Source organism: Mustela lutreola, chromosome 14 (assembly GCF_030435805.1).
Source record: "Mustela lutreola isolate mMusLut2 chromosome 14, mMusLut2.pri, whole genome shotgun sequence".
Taxonomy (NCBI): domain Eukaryota; kingdom Metazoa; phylum Chordata; class Mammalia; order Carnivora; family Mustelidae; genus Mustela; species Mustela lutreola.
This window is the reverse complement of record NC_081303.1, coordinates 8,614,436-8,629,381: the sequence shown is the minus strand read 5'-3', so window position 1 is coordinate 8,629,381 and position 14,946 is coordinate 8,614,436. Positions and strand designations below refer to the sequence as shown.

Below are 14,946 nucleotides of genomic sequence, written 5' to 3'. Positions count from 1 at the left end.
TTACATTTTTATACATTGTATTTCTAATGACATAGCTTTATAATTATTGTTTTATGTATTTGCCCATTAAATCATATTGGAAAAAGAGGAAAGTTACAAATCATATTGAAAGTACAATCATGGGATGCCTAGGTGGCTCTTTTGGCTAAGCATCTGCCTTCAGCTCAGGTCATGATCCCAGGGTCCTGGGATCAAGCCCCACATTGGACTCCTTTCTCAGCGGGGAGCCTGATACTCCCTCTCCCTCTGCTGTTCCCCCCTGCTTATGCGTGTGTGCTCTCTCTTTCTCTCTCTCAGTAAATAAATAAAATTTTAAAATTATTAAAATGAGGGGCATCTGGGTGACTCAGTTAGTTAAATGTCTGCTTTGGTTCAGGTCATGATCCCAGGGTTCTGGAATCAAGGCCCACATGCTGCTGAGCAGGGATCCTCTTCTCCCTTTACTGCTGATCCCTCTGCTTGTGCTCTCTTTCTCTCAAATAAATAAAATCTTAAAAAAAAAAAAAAAGGTAAATCATCCTAGATTTATATTTACCTATATACTTACTTCTCCTGTGTTATCTTTAATTTTTCTCATGGTTTCTATTTACTGTCTAGTGTCTTTTCATTTCAGTCTGAAAGTTTCTCTTTTGCATTTCTGGTAGGCCAGTCTACTAGTAATGAACTCCATCAGCTTTTGTTTAATGGAAATGTCTTAATTGTGATTCATTCTTAAAAGGTAATTTTATCAGATAAAGATTTCTTGGTTGACAGTTCTTATCTCCAGACTTTATAAATAAGCCATCCCACTGCTTTCTGACTTCCATGGTTTATGAGGAGAAATCAGCCATTAATCTTATTAGGGACTCCTTGTCCATGACAAGAGTCTTTTCTTGATGTTTTCAAAATTGTCTTTCAGTTTTTACAGTTTGAGTATAATATGGCTGAATGTGGATCTGTGTGAGTTTTTCCTGCTTGGAGTATATTGAAATTCTTGAGTGTGAATATCTATATCTTTCCTCAAATTTGGTAAGCTTTTTTTGTTTCTTCCTCTTTCTCTTTCTCTTCTTCTAAGACTCCTATAATGTATGCGTAGCTACATTTGATGATATCCTATAGATCCCTCAGGCTCTGTTTATGTTACTTCCTTTTTTCTTCTGTCACAATGAATACTTGCAATTGTCTTATCTTCAGATTTGTTGATCATTTTTTCTTTCTGCTGAAATCTGCTGTTGAATTTCTATAGTGACTTTTTCATTTTATATAATTTCTTTTTTAAAAAGAAATTTTTTGACAGAGAGAGCGAGATCACAAGTAGGGAGTGGGGGGAATCAGGCTCCCTGCTGAGCAGAGAGCCTAATGCAGGGCTCCATCCCAGAACCCTGGGATCATGACCTGAGCTGAAGGCAGGGGCTTAACCCATGAGCCACCCAGGTGCTCCTCATTTTATAAAATTTCTGTCTCCCTATTATGCTCTTGGCTTTCTCATAGCTCATTTTGCTGATTCCCTTTAGTTCTTTGTCATGTAACACAGTTGATTTAACATTTTTGACTAATAATTAAAATGTCTGGGTTTCCTCGGGGATGGTTTCTGCCCATTTTTCCCCCTGCAAATAAGTTTTTCTGTTGCTTGCTCTCTCTATATAGTTTGAGAACTGAACCGGGTATTTAAAGTATCATATTGTGATATATATGTAAATTTAATTATCCCACTCCTTAGGGATTGCTGAATATTTCTTATTGAGCCCTAAAGCCAACTGTTTGTTACTCTTCCAAACTGTTTTTGCAAGGTGTGTATTCCTTGTTGTGTGTGGTTACTGAAATTTCTATTCTGTTGTCTCTGTGGTCAGCCAGTGATCTGTTAAGGATTTCTTTAAGTACCTGGCTCCTAAAAGAGGAAGAAAACAAAGCAACAAGCACACACTGACTCTCCAAATTCCTTAAAAGATGCTTCAGCTCATAAGACTTGAAGCTACGATGGCTAGCCCAAAAGCTCAGCAATTAAAAACAGCAATCACCAGCCAGAGCACAGAATCCAATATTTGGATGACAGAGCCTTTATTATGTATCCTGGCTCCAGTGAGCCACACCAGAAATGCAAGAGGCTAGCTGTAGGCTACTTCTTGGAGCTTTTGGAATGGGAAATCAGGATGATGGTACCTGGTACCATGCAAAATACTGAATTTTAACAGCCTCTTTGACTGGACACCAGAGTCCCAAATAGTTAACTTCAGATAGTTCTTAGGAGTTCAGTAGTCATTTAGGTGGATGGATGGATTCCTGGAGTTTCCTGTTCCTCCATTTTTTTGTGATACTCCTAAGTAGCTTAGGAATTAAATTGCTCTCCAGGGTAGAAGTGCTCTGCTTAACCAAGGAGATTAATATGTAAAAACTGCAACCAGAACAGTGAAACCCCCTAAACCACTTCTTTGTTTAGCTCCTACATCAGCAGTGCATTTATGTCCATTATGTCCATTATTGGGGGATATGGGAGGAGTCTCCTGTGTTAAACTGAATGTTCCAGAGAGGAAAATAGTAAACTAAGGATGTTGACCTCCCCCACAACTCCCTAAAAGGGGGCTTGCATTTTCTTCCATTGCTGGATTTTCTAGTTGTTGGTTCTTTGTTACGATAAAGCTGAGAGCGTTACCTGTAATTTATAAGTCTGTAATATATAGCACCCTTATGTTTAATTATACAAATAATGTTAAACATCAAGAAAAAAGTAAATTGGGAAGACACAATAAAAACAAAAATTTCATTTGTATATTCTAAAAATACTCAAATGGGTGTATTGGACTATGAATGTATTTATGAAAAGATACTGTATTTTAGTAAATTATAATCAATGTGCATTATAGTCAGTAGTGAAGCAAATCAGCCCACATGTCTCAATGGCTTCAAACAGCAATCATTTTTGTTTTTTGCTCATATATCTGTCATTCACCTGGGGGTTAGATGATATATTGACCTTCTGACTTCAAATTGTATGTTAGGTCCATATCTGTTCCATATGTCTCTCATTCATCTTGAGCAAATAGACTGACCAGGACATGTTCTTTTTTTGGTGATAGCAGACGTGCAGGAGGGCAAGCCAATTTCCCGAGCACGTTTTAGACTCTACTTGCATCACATCTACTAACATCATCCTTTTGGCCAGAAGTCATGAGGCAGAGCCCACAGTTAGGGAGTGAGAGAGATACTCTACCTCTAATGGGAAGACTTGCAGAGTCACAGGGCAAAGATTATAGATTGCGGTAGAATTTGAGTATGTAAGCCTATGGCTCCAGTCTTAGAAAAAACTCAGTGATCCTATATATAATTCAGGCTTTAGATCCCAATGAAAGCCTTTCATGCTTTGAGAAAGTGCTGTAGGAATTTTAATCATTGATTTATTAAATTTACTTTTCTTATTTTGAAATATATATGAAATAAAGACTGTAGCACTTTTAATTTTATGAGTAACCCATAAGCTACATTATATTGTCATAATTTTTATGACATATGACATATTTTCCTAAATATTCCTTTAATTGAATACTTTTACTACATTGAAATAGAAGATATTCAGTAATGTTGATTGGTTGGTATTGTTCCAGTCTCAATTTATGATGTTAAGGTATTATTTGGCAGAAAAGATTAGGAAGAAAGGGAGAAAAGGAAATGAACATTAATTAGATGCCTCCTGTATGCCAGGTATTATAAGACATTATATCTGTGTCTCATTTTGTCTTTAGATATCCTCTCTCTGTGTTTTTTTTTTTCTTTTTTTCGATACAGGTAAAATATCTGGAATCCAGAAACATTTATTGTTTTTTTATCGTTTTTGGATTTTGAGTCACTTAGAGAGCATGAGGGACATGGGTTTTAAATCAGAAAGTCTACTCCAAAACACATGTTTTCCTGGCTCATTTGGAAACCCTACAAGGAAATGTGTAACTGCTGTCACATCTTGTCAAGACCTTGGGCGTGTTGTCGAACCCATGGGCTTCTTTTCCCCCTCCCCGTAGAGGAACTGAGCTGAAACCTATGTCTTGGTCATTGAGCAGCCTTTCAACCAGGTTTCAGGGTTGTTGTTGTTTTTTTTAATTTTAAGATTTTATTTATTTATTTGACAGAGATCACAAGTAGGCAGAGAGGCAGGCAGAGAGAAAGGGGGAAGCAGGCTCCCTGCCGAGCAGGGAGCCCGATGCAGGGCTCAATCCCAGGACCCTGGGATCATGACCTGAGCTGAAGGCAGAGGCTTCACAGGTTTCAGTTTTATCATGTGTGAATGTCAGGATTACTTAGCAAGTAGGAAGAGATAATTGGAATTGAAAGACTAGTGAGAAACTATCTTAGATAAGGAGAGAAATAATTGAAACGCAGCAGCTTTTTGGTGTATCTCATTCCCAACTGTGGTTGAGAAGGTAGAAGAAGACTCAAGGCCATTGCACCCCTCCAGTAAATTAATACCCCTCATCTTGAGGATTACGATTTTTAGTTTTGTTTTTCAGAAAATGCCTACTCTTTAGTTACCTTTTAAGTGTCATTGACAGTCAAAACAAAATATATGAATTGCCACTATTTTCATATTATTTTATGTAATTACATGCAGTTGACTCCTGAGCGAACAATGCAGGGGTTAGGAGTTCCATCCCCTACACAGTTGAAAAATCCATGGGTAATTTTTGACTTCCCCAAAATATGGCTCCTAATAACAACTGTTGACCAGAAGCTTTCCCAATAACATGAACTGTTAACATGTATTTTTATGCTACATGTATTATATGTTGTATTCCTACAGTTAAGCTAGAGAAAAAAAATTGCTATTGAGAAAATCATAAGAAAGAGAAAATATGATTACAGTATTGTATTTCTCAAAAAATCCACATATAAGCAGATCCATGCAGTTCAGGCTCATGTTGTTCAGGGGTCAACTGTAGTTATTGTTTGTATGTTTGTATGATAGAATTATATGTCGTTTATTTGGATATTAATATAACCTTGTTTGATATTGTCTAAATACTTTAGTGTTTTTATAGTATACAAATAATGCTTACATAAAACTTCTTTGATTTGGAAAATATTATATCGTTTCTATTGCTCGTGTTTGGTGCTACTGTTTCAGTTGACTCTGTTTAGGCTAATTTCATTTCCTTTTATTATGTCTTACTGTACTTTTTCTTTTCTCAGTTCCTTTAAATAAGTGTGTAACTGTTGGCTTACTTATTCATATCATCTTTTGAAATTGTCCTTCTGTTTGTTTCCAAATGCAGTATGCAACTTACATGCTAAATTTAGATTGGAGGGTTTTTTCTTGGATGAAATTGTTTTGATTCTCCATTGACTTGGCCAGGAAGTACACATGAAATGCTAAAAGCCAATTTGACAAAAAATAGGCAATGAAAAACTAACAACAGCTTCAGCACGGAGTAAGGTGGATAAAAGATTGAAAAATCCATGTAATCTGACTGTATCAATTGATAAGCTGAAAGTGAGTTAAGACATGATTGTTTTGGCTTTACAGAAGACTGTTTGTCTGTTCTGGTGATACCCATTGTTTTGTGTCTGTGTTGATAAATTTATAATATGTAGGATTTTTACCTTAACAAAATTTTACATCTTACAGGATTTTGCTTTAATATAGATCTAGTTCTTAGTACAGAATGTTTCAGTTCACAACAGTATAGTTTGCTTCTAATTAAATTGTAAAAAAATGTGCCATTTCCATGGGAAAAAGTATTTACATGTATAGTTTTTTTGATTTCTAACAAAAAACTTTGAGTAGGTAATATCATGCCCATTTTAGATAAGAGTAAACAAAGGGGCAGGAGATAAATAACTTGCCCCAGGTCATGTAGAATAAAAAGTGTTAGAACTAGGAGTCAGATTCTTCATCTGTCAGTCTGACTCTAACTAAGGTTTATATTCTGAATCACATAGCCACATTCTCTAGCACAGCTCAGTCCACAGGCCTCTGGGAGTTCCCAAAACCATTTCAAAGGTCGGGGGTCAAAACTATTTTCATAAGAACATCTAAAACATTAGTTGCCTTCTTTATTGTATTGTCATCTGAACTGATAGTATAAAAAGATCGGTGGTTAAAGCTGCTGGTTCCTTAGCGTAGATCCAGGCTGAACTATAGTAATAGTAATTGTATCCTTCACTGCCATGCGTTTGGAATTAAGGGGGGGAAAAAGCCAGTTTCACTTAAGAATGTCATTGATAATGTGGTTAAAATGGGAGTCACATCTTTTTAATATTCTGTACAAGTAATTGGAAGGACACATAAAGCATTTATGTTGTACACCAAAGTACCAGGGTTGTCTCAAAGAGAAGAATTTGTGTCATCTTTGAGTTGTGAACTGCCCACTTGTTTCACAGAGCGCCTTCGAGTTATGAACTGCCCACTTGCTTCATAGAATGCCTTTTTACTTGACACAATGACTGACAGACATATTTATGGTTTTGTAGACTTGAATATTTGGCAAACAAAGTAAGCCTGTCACCTCAAAGAAAAGAATGGGTGGTATTTTTTGCCTATAAAATTATAGCTTTCAAGAGAAAATGAGAATTTTAGAAAGCTTGATTCTGCCACCATGATTCTCACGGCTGCCTCATACTTAAGGATTTTTCTGAGAAGATGGGTGATGAAGTCAACAACTGTGATGCTTTTAAGTAATATAACGAATAGGTCATTATTTAGAAGATCTGTTAACTCAGGGAACCAGTATTTTCCACATGACCAATTTATAATGTTAAAAGATCCCTTCAAAGTTGATGAATTTTCATGCAACATAGTATGAAAAGTTTCAGATTTCTTATTGTAAATAAATTTCAAGAAGCTTTCAAAGTTTTGATGTAGTATCAAAGAAAAAACTAAATTTATTTGAAAAAACTACATAATAAGTTTCCCTTTTCTAACTATTTGAATGAAGGCAGGCCTTCTTTAGATATTTCAGGTTCAACGATATGTGGCAACAGATTTAATGCAGAGCGAATAGAAAAATCTTCAATTAAGCTAGACATTAAAAAATTTTTTAAAAATTAAAATAGTGCTACTCTTTGCCCTAATTATTTTTGTTTTGGAAGTATATTTTTCATTAAAATGTTAGTTTATTTTGAATGAATTGATAAGTCCTAGTTTTTCAGTTTTCATTTCTTTTTTAAGGTAAATGTTAGTATATATAAACCATGCAAACAAAATACTCTTTGGGGTCTTTGTTTTGTTTTTTAAGTGGAATGGGGGTGCATGGGTGACTCAGTTACGCAACTGCCTTTGGCTCAGGTCATGGTCCCAGGGTACTGGGATTGAGCCCCATGTCAGTCTGACTGCTCAGTAGAGAGTCTGCTTCTTCCTCTCCCTCTGCTGCTCCCCCTGCTTGTGCATGTGCTCTATCTCTGTCAAGTAAATAAATTTTAAAGAAATAGAGTGTCTTGGTGGCTCAGTCCGTTAGGCACCTGCCCTCGGCTTAGGTCATGAGCCCAGGGTCCTGGGATTGAGTCACATGTCCTGCTTCCTGCTCAGCAGGGAGCCTGCTTCTTCCTCTCCCTCTACCCCTGCTGTAGTGCATGGTCTCTCTCTCTCTCTGTCTGTCAAATAGATAAATAAAATCTTTAATATATATATATAGAGAGAGAGGGGGGGGGTGTACTAAAAAAAAATTTAAAAATAAAAGAGTAAAATGGGACCAAGAACAAAAGCCTAAGAATTGCTACTCTAGAAAAATGTTCTAAGAAAGTGAAGTACATATGAGGACAGAGAAATTGAAATTGCATGTTTTTGAAAGTTCTTTCAGTGGTCTGCACTTTGTTGACAGAGAAGCAATATCTTTGTTTTTTATTGTTCTTAATCAGATATCAAAAATATTCATTTGAACTTAGTCTTTCTCAAATCATTTATAAGTCGGACATTTATTTGTATACTATTGGTAGTATTTACTCAGGTTAACATGATAATGTGATCACTTACTTGAGAATTAATAGATCTTTATAAGCTCTGTCCAAAGCCTTTCAGAAGTATGACAAATGTGAATTAGTTGACTACTTAATTGCCTGATGTCTTCCTTTTTAATTGAACTCTTAATGGAGTCTGTGTGTTTACTTTACTAATGAGAATTTGGTAAATTTGTCATGTCGGATGACCTCTGGACCGTCTGTTTACTGAGCCAGGAGTAGATGATGAATGCAGTTCTATTCTTAGGTCAACTTTAAACTGTTTGGTGGATAAATACTAAAGCTAAAAATATCTGAATGTATGTTTTTCTTTAATATCTCTGTAGGATGACGTAGCTTTGCCAAAGACTTAGAAGCTAAGCAGAAAATGAGCTTAACATCCTGGTTTTTGGTGAGCAGTGGAGGCACTCGCCACAGGCTGCCACGAGAAATGATTTTCGTTGGAAGAGATGACTGTGAGCTCATGTTGCAGGTAATTACATAAAACTTCTAGATGTATCTATTCAAAACTTGGAACTGGTAGAAAATATTCTTCTGCCCCTTTGGAGAACAACACTACATAGAGTTGAACTTTCTAGCTCTCTGTCTTTTAACTGTAGTTGCCAGTTAATTTTCTCCCTCTTGAATCATCTAAAAATAAGTTCTAAGTCTTGGGGAATAAATTTTGAAAAATGAGAGTTCAGAATAGAGAAGTTTATTTTTAAGTAAGATGTTTCACATTATATGCTTTAAAAATAACACTTGTAAATAATTCATAAAATTAGCATAGCATGAAGCACAACTGAATTTTAATCATGGATGCTTCAGTGATACCAAAATTAGTTTCTCTGCTTCTTTTCGAGATGTTCATTATGATACCTTTCAGTAGTTTAAGCATAATTAAATATTGATGGTATTTATTGCATTATGTATAAAGGAGTTACTTTTAAAACACTTTTAAGCTGTGTTTGCATAAGATAATTAGCAGAAAATGGATCTCCAGGTTTTTGAGAATTTAGTTATTTTAACAGGTCCCTTGCAATTTAGAATAAAGTTTTTGTCCCCTTACTCTTCCTCCTTTTTTTGTTGTTAAGAATGATAAACAAATACTTAAGAGTAGAACTGTTTATTCTGTTAGCCCAGTGGTTCTTAACTGGGGCAAGTCCTGTCTCCCCCTGCCCGAAGGGCTTTTGGCAATAACTGATTATTAGAAGTGGTGGGAGGTTGGAAGTGGTCGCTATGGACATTTGGTAGGTAGAAGCCAAGAGGCCAAGTGTGCTGCTAAGCATCCTATAGTGTACAGTGTATTTTTCCCCCCACTCTAAACACATAGAACAAGGAAGTGTCTGGCCCTAAATAGTACTGAGATTGAGAAACCCTGCATTATCCCTAGAAAACTCAAATTTGCGTCTGTCTGTTACACATGTTTACTGTAAAATTAGATAACTTATTTTACAGTTCTGGGGCAGTGAAAGTAAAGCCACTCCACAGCTGTGTGAGTATAGAATATGAGTGTAGTAAGTATAGTATACAAGTACGTTGCATATACAATGACACCTTAAATCAACAAATTCAGTATGAGAAATAGAATAATAGTACAGAGATTATCTGCGGTTCTCAGTAAGATGGGAGTGTTGAGAGTGGCAACTGAGAAAAAGGCAGTCGTTTGGTTTGGCTAACAGCTTCTTGGAACTGGACCCTCTCTTAGGCACAGATAGTGGGAGCTCATTTATCAGAGAGTGGAAGAGGGGCTTTCTATGTAGCATTTGTATCAACCAGCCAAGAACTGTGGGAATGGGTTTTGTGGGTCTTGCAGGACCAGTCTCTTAAGAGACACGACTGATACGGTGTCTGTTCCTGGACCGTGTGTGACAAATCCAAGTTGTCTGATAGTTTGTCAGGTAGAAGGAGGAAGCTGTGAGTCCAGGAAGACCAAGGTGAGTTCCAGTTCACAGGACACAGTACCAGAGAGGAAGGAGGTACACAAAGAAGGAGTAATTCTCCAGTATGCCGCTGAGTACTACTGATCATTATATATATAATGGAGAAACTAACCATAAAGTGGGGGAGAAGCACTAAAAAGAATTAGAGTTGATAGTGCTGGGCAATAACATGGTCAGGAATGGTGCCTGTCTTGACAGCCAGACTGGTAAACGTCATGATTCACAAGGCATTGGTGTCTATGCCCTCAATAGGGGGGAATAATTTACCATAGACTGAGTTCTACCCTCATCTAAATCTGAAAAGCTGGACCCAAAAGGGTCATACTCTTTCCAAGTAACTTAACTATACCCCATAAGAAAGTCCCAAGAAATGTTTAGGAATACAGAAATATCCATAGTAAAAGATGTTTTGTTTCTAAAGAGTTTGGCTAAGTTTGGCACAGTCTGGCAAAATTTAAAAAATGATCAAACAATCTTGAAAAAGCTTTCAAAACTTACTACAAAGCTAGTGATGCTGGCTTACATAAAAGTAGACATATGGACAAGTGAATATGGAATAGAATAGAGTCTGGAAATAAACCCCTCTATATCTGTGGCTGTTGTGACTTGAATTGTTTCCCCCCAAAAAAGATATACTGAAGTCCTAATCTTCCATACCTGTGGATGTGACCTTATTTGGAAATAAAGTCTTTGAGAATGTAGTCAAGTTAAGAAAAAGTCATTAAGATGGACTCTAAACTAATGTGACTTGAGGTCCTCATAAGGAAAGGAAAAGACAGAGGGAGAATAGCTATGTAAAGACAGAAGCAGAGATTACAGTTAGGCTACCAGAAACCCAGAACACCTGAGTCCACCAGAAGCCAGAAGAGGCAAGGAAAGAAGAGATCCTCTCCTAGAAGCGTTGGAGGAAATATGACCCAGCCCACAGCTTGATTTTGGATTTTTTGAGTCTAGACTACAAGAAGGTAAACTTGCGTTGTTTTAAGTCACCTCTGCGACACTTTGTTACGGCACCCACAAACTATTACAGTGGCAGGCTGAGGATTTAGAAGGGTGGTTAGTTCATTCAGTGGAGGAAAGAGTAATTTCTTTGGCAGATGAGGCTTAGGACACCGGGATTTCCACTATAAAAGAGTGAAGTTGGACCCCTGCCACACATCAAATATAAAATTTAACCAAAATAGATCAATGACCTAAATTTAAGAGCTACAGCCATAAAACTCTTAGAAGAAAAAATAGGGATGAGTCATCATAACCTTGGATTTGGCAGTGGATTCTTAGATATGACACCAGTAGCACCAGCCACAAAAGAAAAAGTAGATAAATGAGACTTCATTAAAATTAAAAACTTGTGTATCAAAGGACACTACCAACAGAGTAAAGAGTGGGAGAAAATATTTGCAAAATTGCATGTATCGTTTAAAAGTGTCATATCCAGAATATATGAAGAATTCCTACAACTCAACAACAGAAAGACAAGCAGCCCACTTAAAAAATGGGCAAGAGACTTGACTAGACATTTCTCCAAAGAAGATGTAAAAATGCCCAGTAAGCATGAAAAGAAGATGCTCGACATCATTTGTCGTTAAGAAATGCCAGTCAAAACCACAATGAGATTGCACTTCACATCTACTAAGATGGCTGTAATTTTTTTAAAACAGGAAAATAAATGTCAGTGAACATGTAGAGAAATTGAAATTCTTGTATGTTGCTGGTGGGAGTGTAGAATGGTGTCGCTACTGAAGGAAATAGCTTCTAGTGGTTCCTCAAAAAGCTGAACATAGAATTACCATATGACCAGCAGTTCCATTTTTAGACATATACCCACAGTAATTGTGCGCAGGGTCTTAAACAGATGCTTATGTGTCAGTGTGGATTATAGCATTTGTTATTTGCAACAGCCAAAAGGTGAAAATAGCCCAAGCGTCTGGTCACAAGTGAATGGATAAACTAAATGCAGTGTGTACATGGAATGGATTGTTATGCAGTTATGTAAAGGAATGACATTCTCATACATGCTGCAACAGAAATGAACTTGGAAAACAGTATGCTATGTGAAATAAACCAGACACAAAGGACAAATACTACATGATTTCTCTCTTTGAAAATAGCTAGGATAGCTAAATTCATATACATAAAGAGGGTTAGCAGTAACCGGGCTGGAGAAAAGAGGTTTGGGCAATTACTGCCTAAGAGTTACAGAATATCTGTTTGAGGTAATAAAAAAAATTTTGGAAATAGATGGTGGTATACAACATTGTGAATTTAACTAATTCCCCTGAATTGTATACTTAAAATGTTTAAAATGGCAGATATTATGTTACGCATTTATCATATATATATCACCACAATGAAAAAAAGGAAATCAATGGCAATAGAATTTTAAACTATCTTTGAATTGATTCAGTTGATTCATATTGCCTTTATAACAAACTTAAAGTAAAAATTAGTATTATTTTAATGAGCAGAAATGATTTAATTGATTTGTCGGTATTAAAGTGCTGTCAAAACTTAAAATAATATTTTTATTTTAATTTCATAAATGTTTATGATATGGGTATCCTAGGCATAACTTTTTATTTATGCTTTATTTCCTAATTTTTAAATGGATTGTAAAGGAGATAAGGGAATTCTGTGATCAGGCAAGGAAAAAAGCAGTTTTGACCTGTTCCTCAGTCTCCACCCTTAAAGATACTTCTGCCCTTTACTGATCAGCATGTTGTTTTTAGCCGTGTCCTAGACACAGTGGATTCTCCGAGAGAGGTCCACGAGTAGATTGGCCTGCTGGTTATGTGGAGTCTGAATCAGTGCTACAAATTAGTAGTACTCTCATAGCACTGAAGGGTATCTTGTATATCAAAGTAAGAATAAATATTTGCAAATTGTATTTAGTTTTTAAGTGGTTTAATATTAATTTAATCCTTCCTAGTATTGTAGTAGAATTAATGGGTTTTTAAAACTTACTGTTTTTATATCATTTTTGAAAAATGAAATAAGCTTAGTTCATATATGGATTATAGTATTGCAAGAGTGAAGAGTTTTGTGTTTATAAATGCAAAATGTATTTGTTTTGAAAGATTAGTGCTCTGGAGTTGATGAAATTGTGTTTTCCTTTTAAAGGCTTTACACAGCCTCAGTGGTTCTGCATTGTTAGGTCAGTCAGTGTGATAATTAAAATTGTTTGAAGTGCCAATAGCTAATATTTGATTGTTTTTTAATGAGTAAATAAAAGAAGAGCTTTACAAATTTGGTTGATCTAAGTCTACATTTATGGATTAAAACCCTCTATTTTTAGTGTATAGGAAACCCGTTGTTAGGTTTCAAAATCTCTGCCTGTGAATAATTTTAAGTAGTTTCTTACCTGTAAAGATTTCAGCTACAAATAGATTTGCTGATCTATGGTGATCATATGGCTTAAACCCAAAGCATAAGGGAAATAAATGATCCATAAGATTATATAGCCTATTTGATTACACTTAAAAATTCTTTGTTATGTTATGACAGAAAATACATTTTTTTAGTTTTATGGGTTTTGTTATTTCATCTCATTCCAAAAAAGGTAGTCTAAAGAATGTGATCATCAAGAAGAAAATGTGCCTGGATATTAAAGAGTAGGTGATTAAATAAAGGATTCTGGAATTAGTTCTCGCACTTATCCTGGAAGCCTCCAGCAAATCGTGTAGACTTGCTATGCCCGTTTGTCTTGCTATACAAAGATGACTGTGCTGTGTTTCATAAAGGCATACTATGCAAAACAAATCTTAGCCATGGATTAAAGCTGTAAAGTATAATTATTAGATGGGAATTACATTTTGTCTGGAGTAACTCACATTAACATTACTATTAAAAGTACCTTGCACTTAAATAGTACTTTCTATTTCTCAGTGTTCACTGACATCATTTTAGTTGTTCCTCTCAACAGTTTCCTGAGAGGTCATTTCTGTTTTACAGATGGTAAAATTAAGATTCAGAAAGACTTAGTCACAAGGCCAGTATCACATAACCATTAAGTCATGGAGGCTGGTATCAGAGTCTTGGTAATACTGGCTCAAAATCACATGATTTTTCTCTTCCACCACTAAGCTGCTACTGCACGTATATGACCTAAAACTGGTTTGCTAACTTACTTCTCCTGCTAGTAAACACGTTTAAACTTTTGTTGCAACATGTGGGATACTACCAAATACAAACGGAGTTGCATTTTGAAAAGTTTGCTAATAATTGCACTAAATAATTGAATTTTACTGTGTTTTAAGAAATACCATTTACTAGCTGAAACATATTTTTTTCCCCTCTTGGTGCATAAGACAAACTGTAACAATTATATTTTACTTAAAATTTTAATATATTAACTTTCACAGTGGTGTAAGAACAGTCCCCAGGAGGATAATGGAATATGTTTTGAATATCATAGGTAACTTACTTTCATCTTCTTTTGGAGACACACAGCGAAGATAAGTCACTGTGTATTAATTACCCTGATTGTAGAAATGCAGTTTGAGCTTTTAAAGAGTCAGCCATAGGGTCTTTTAAAAAGATTTTAAAACAGTGATGACACACAGTAGCAGTCTTTTTTTTTCTCTAGGTTGGTTTTTTTTTTTTTTTTTTTAGCCTATGTATCCATGTATGTCTGTGTTTTAGTAGGAAAAAGAAGTAATATAAGAAGTAATAATAATGTTAAAAAATAGCCATTTCATACCCAAAGCATATGTGACACGTAGCAGGTAGTCATTTGTACCATATCATGTGTTAGTTTTAGTTAAAATTAGCTTTTCACTGTGCCTGGCCTAGAATTGTTTTTTATGTTTTGACTTATTTGATATCAGGCTTTCCGTTGTTTGTTTTTTTGTAGAAAAGGAAGTATTTCTTAAATATAACAGTGTTACTGCTTCATTTTAATACTCTTACTTTCCAGAATTTTCTGATTTCATAATTATCTTGTTTGAGATCCAAAATTTTTTTGTTTTGTTGTGGTTCTGTTGTTTTAAGCCACTCAGTTTGTAGGTTTCTTAAAATCTGGTCTGAACTTTGTAAGTTGAGTACTTCTATTAGGCTAAAGAGCATGTATTTCCTTTCTAACGAACCTATGCTAAGCATCTACAGTACA

At 35.6% G+C, this 14,946-nt stretch overlaps 1 protein-coding gene across 12 annotated transcripts in view; it reads left to right on the top strand.

Annotated features, from left to right (window-relative positions):
- CEP170 (centrosomal protein 170) overlaps window positions 1-14,946 on the top strand; it is a 125,259-nt gene that overhangs the window by 25,966 nt on the left and 84,347 nt on the right. For all 12 annotated transcript variants that reach the window (XM_059146680.1, XM_059146679.1, XM_059146678.1 and 9 more), the window contains exon 2: window positions 8,244-8,389. In XM_059146680.1, coding sequence (XP_059002663.1) covers window positions 8,285-8,389 — 105 coding nt within the window. In that variant the 5' untranslated portion in view covers window positions 8,244-8,284. The remainder of the gene's footprint in view (window positions 1-8,243; window positions 8,390-14,946) is intronic.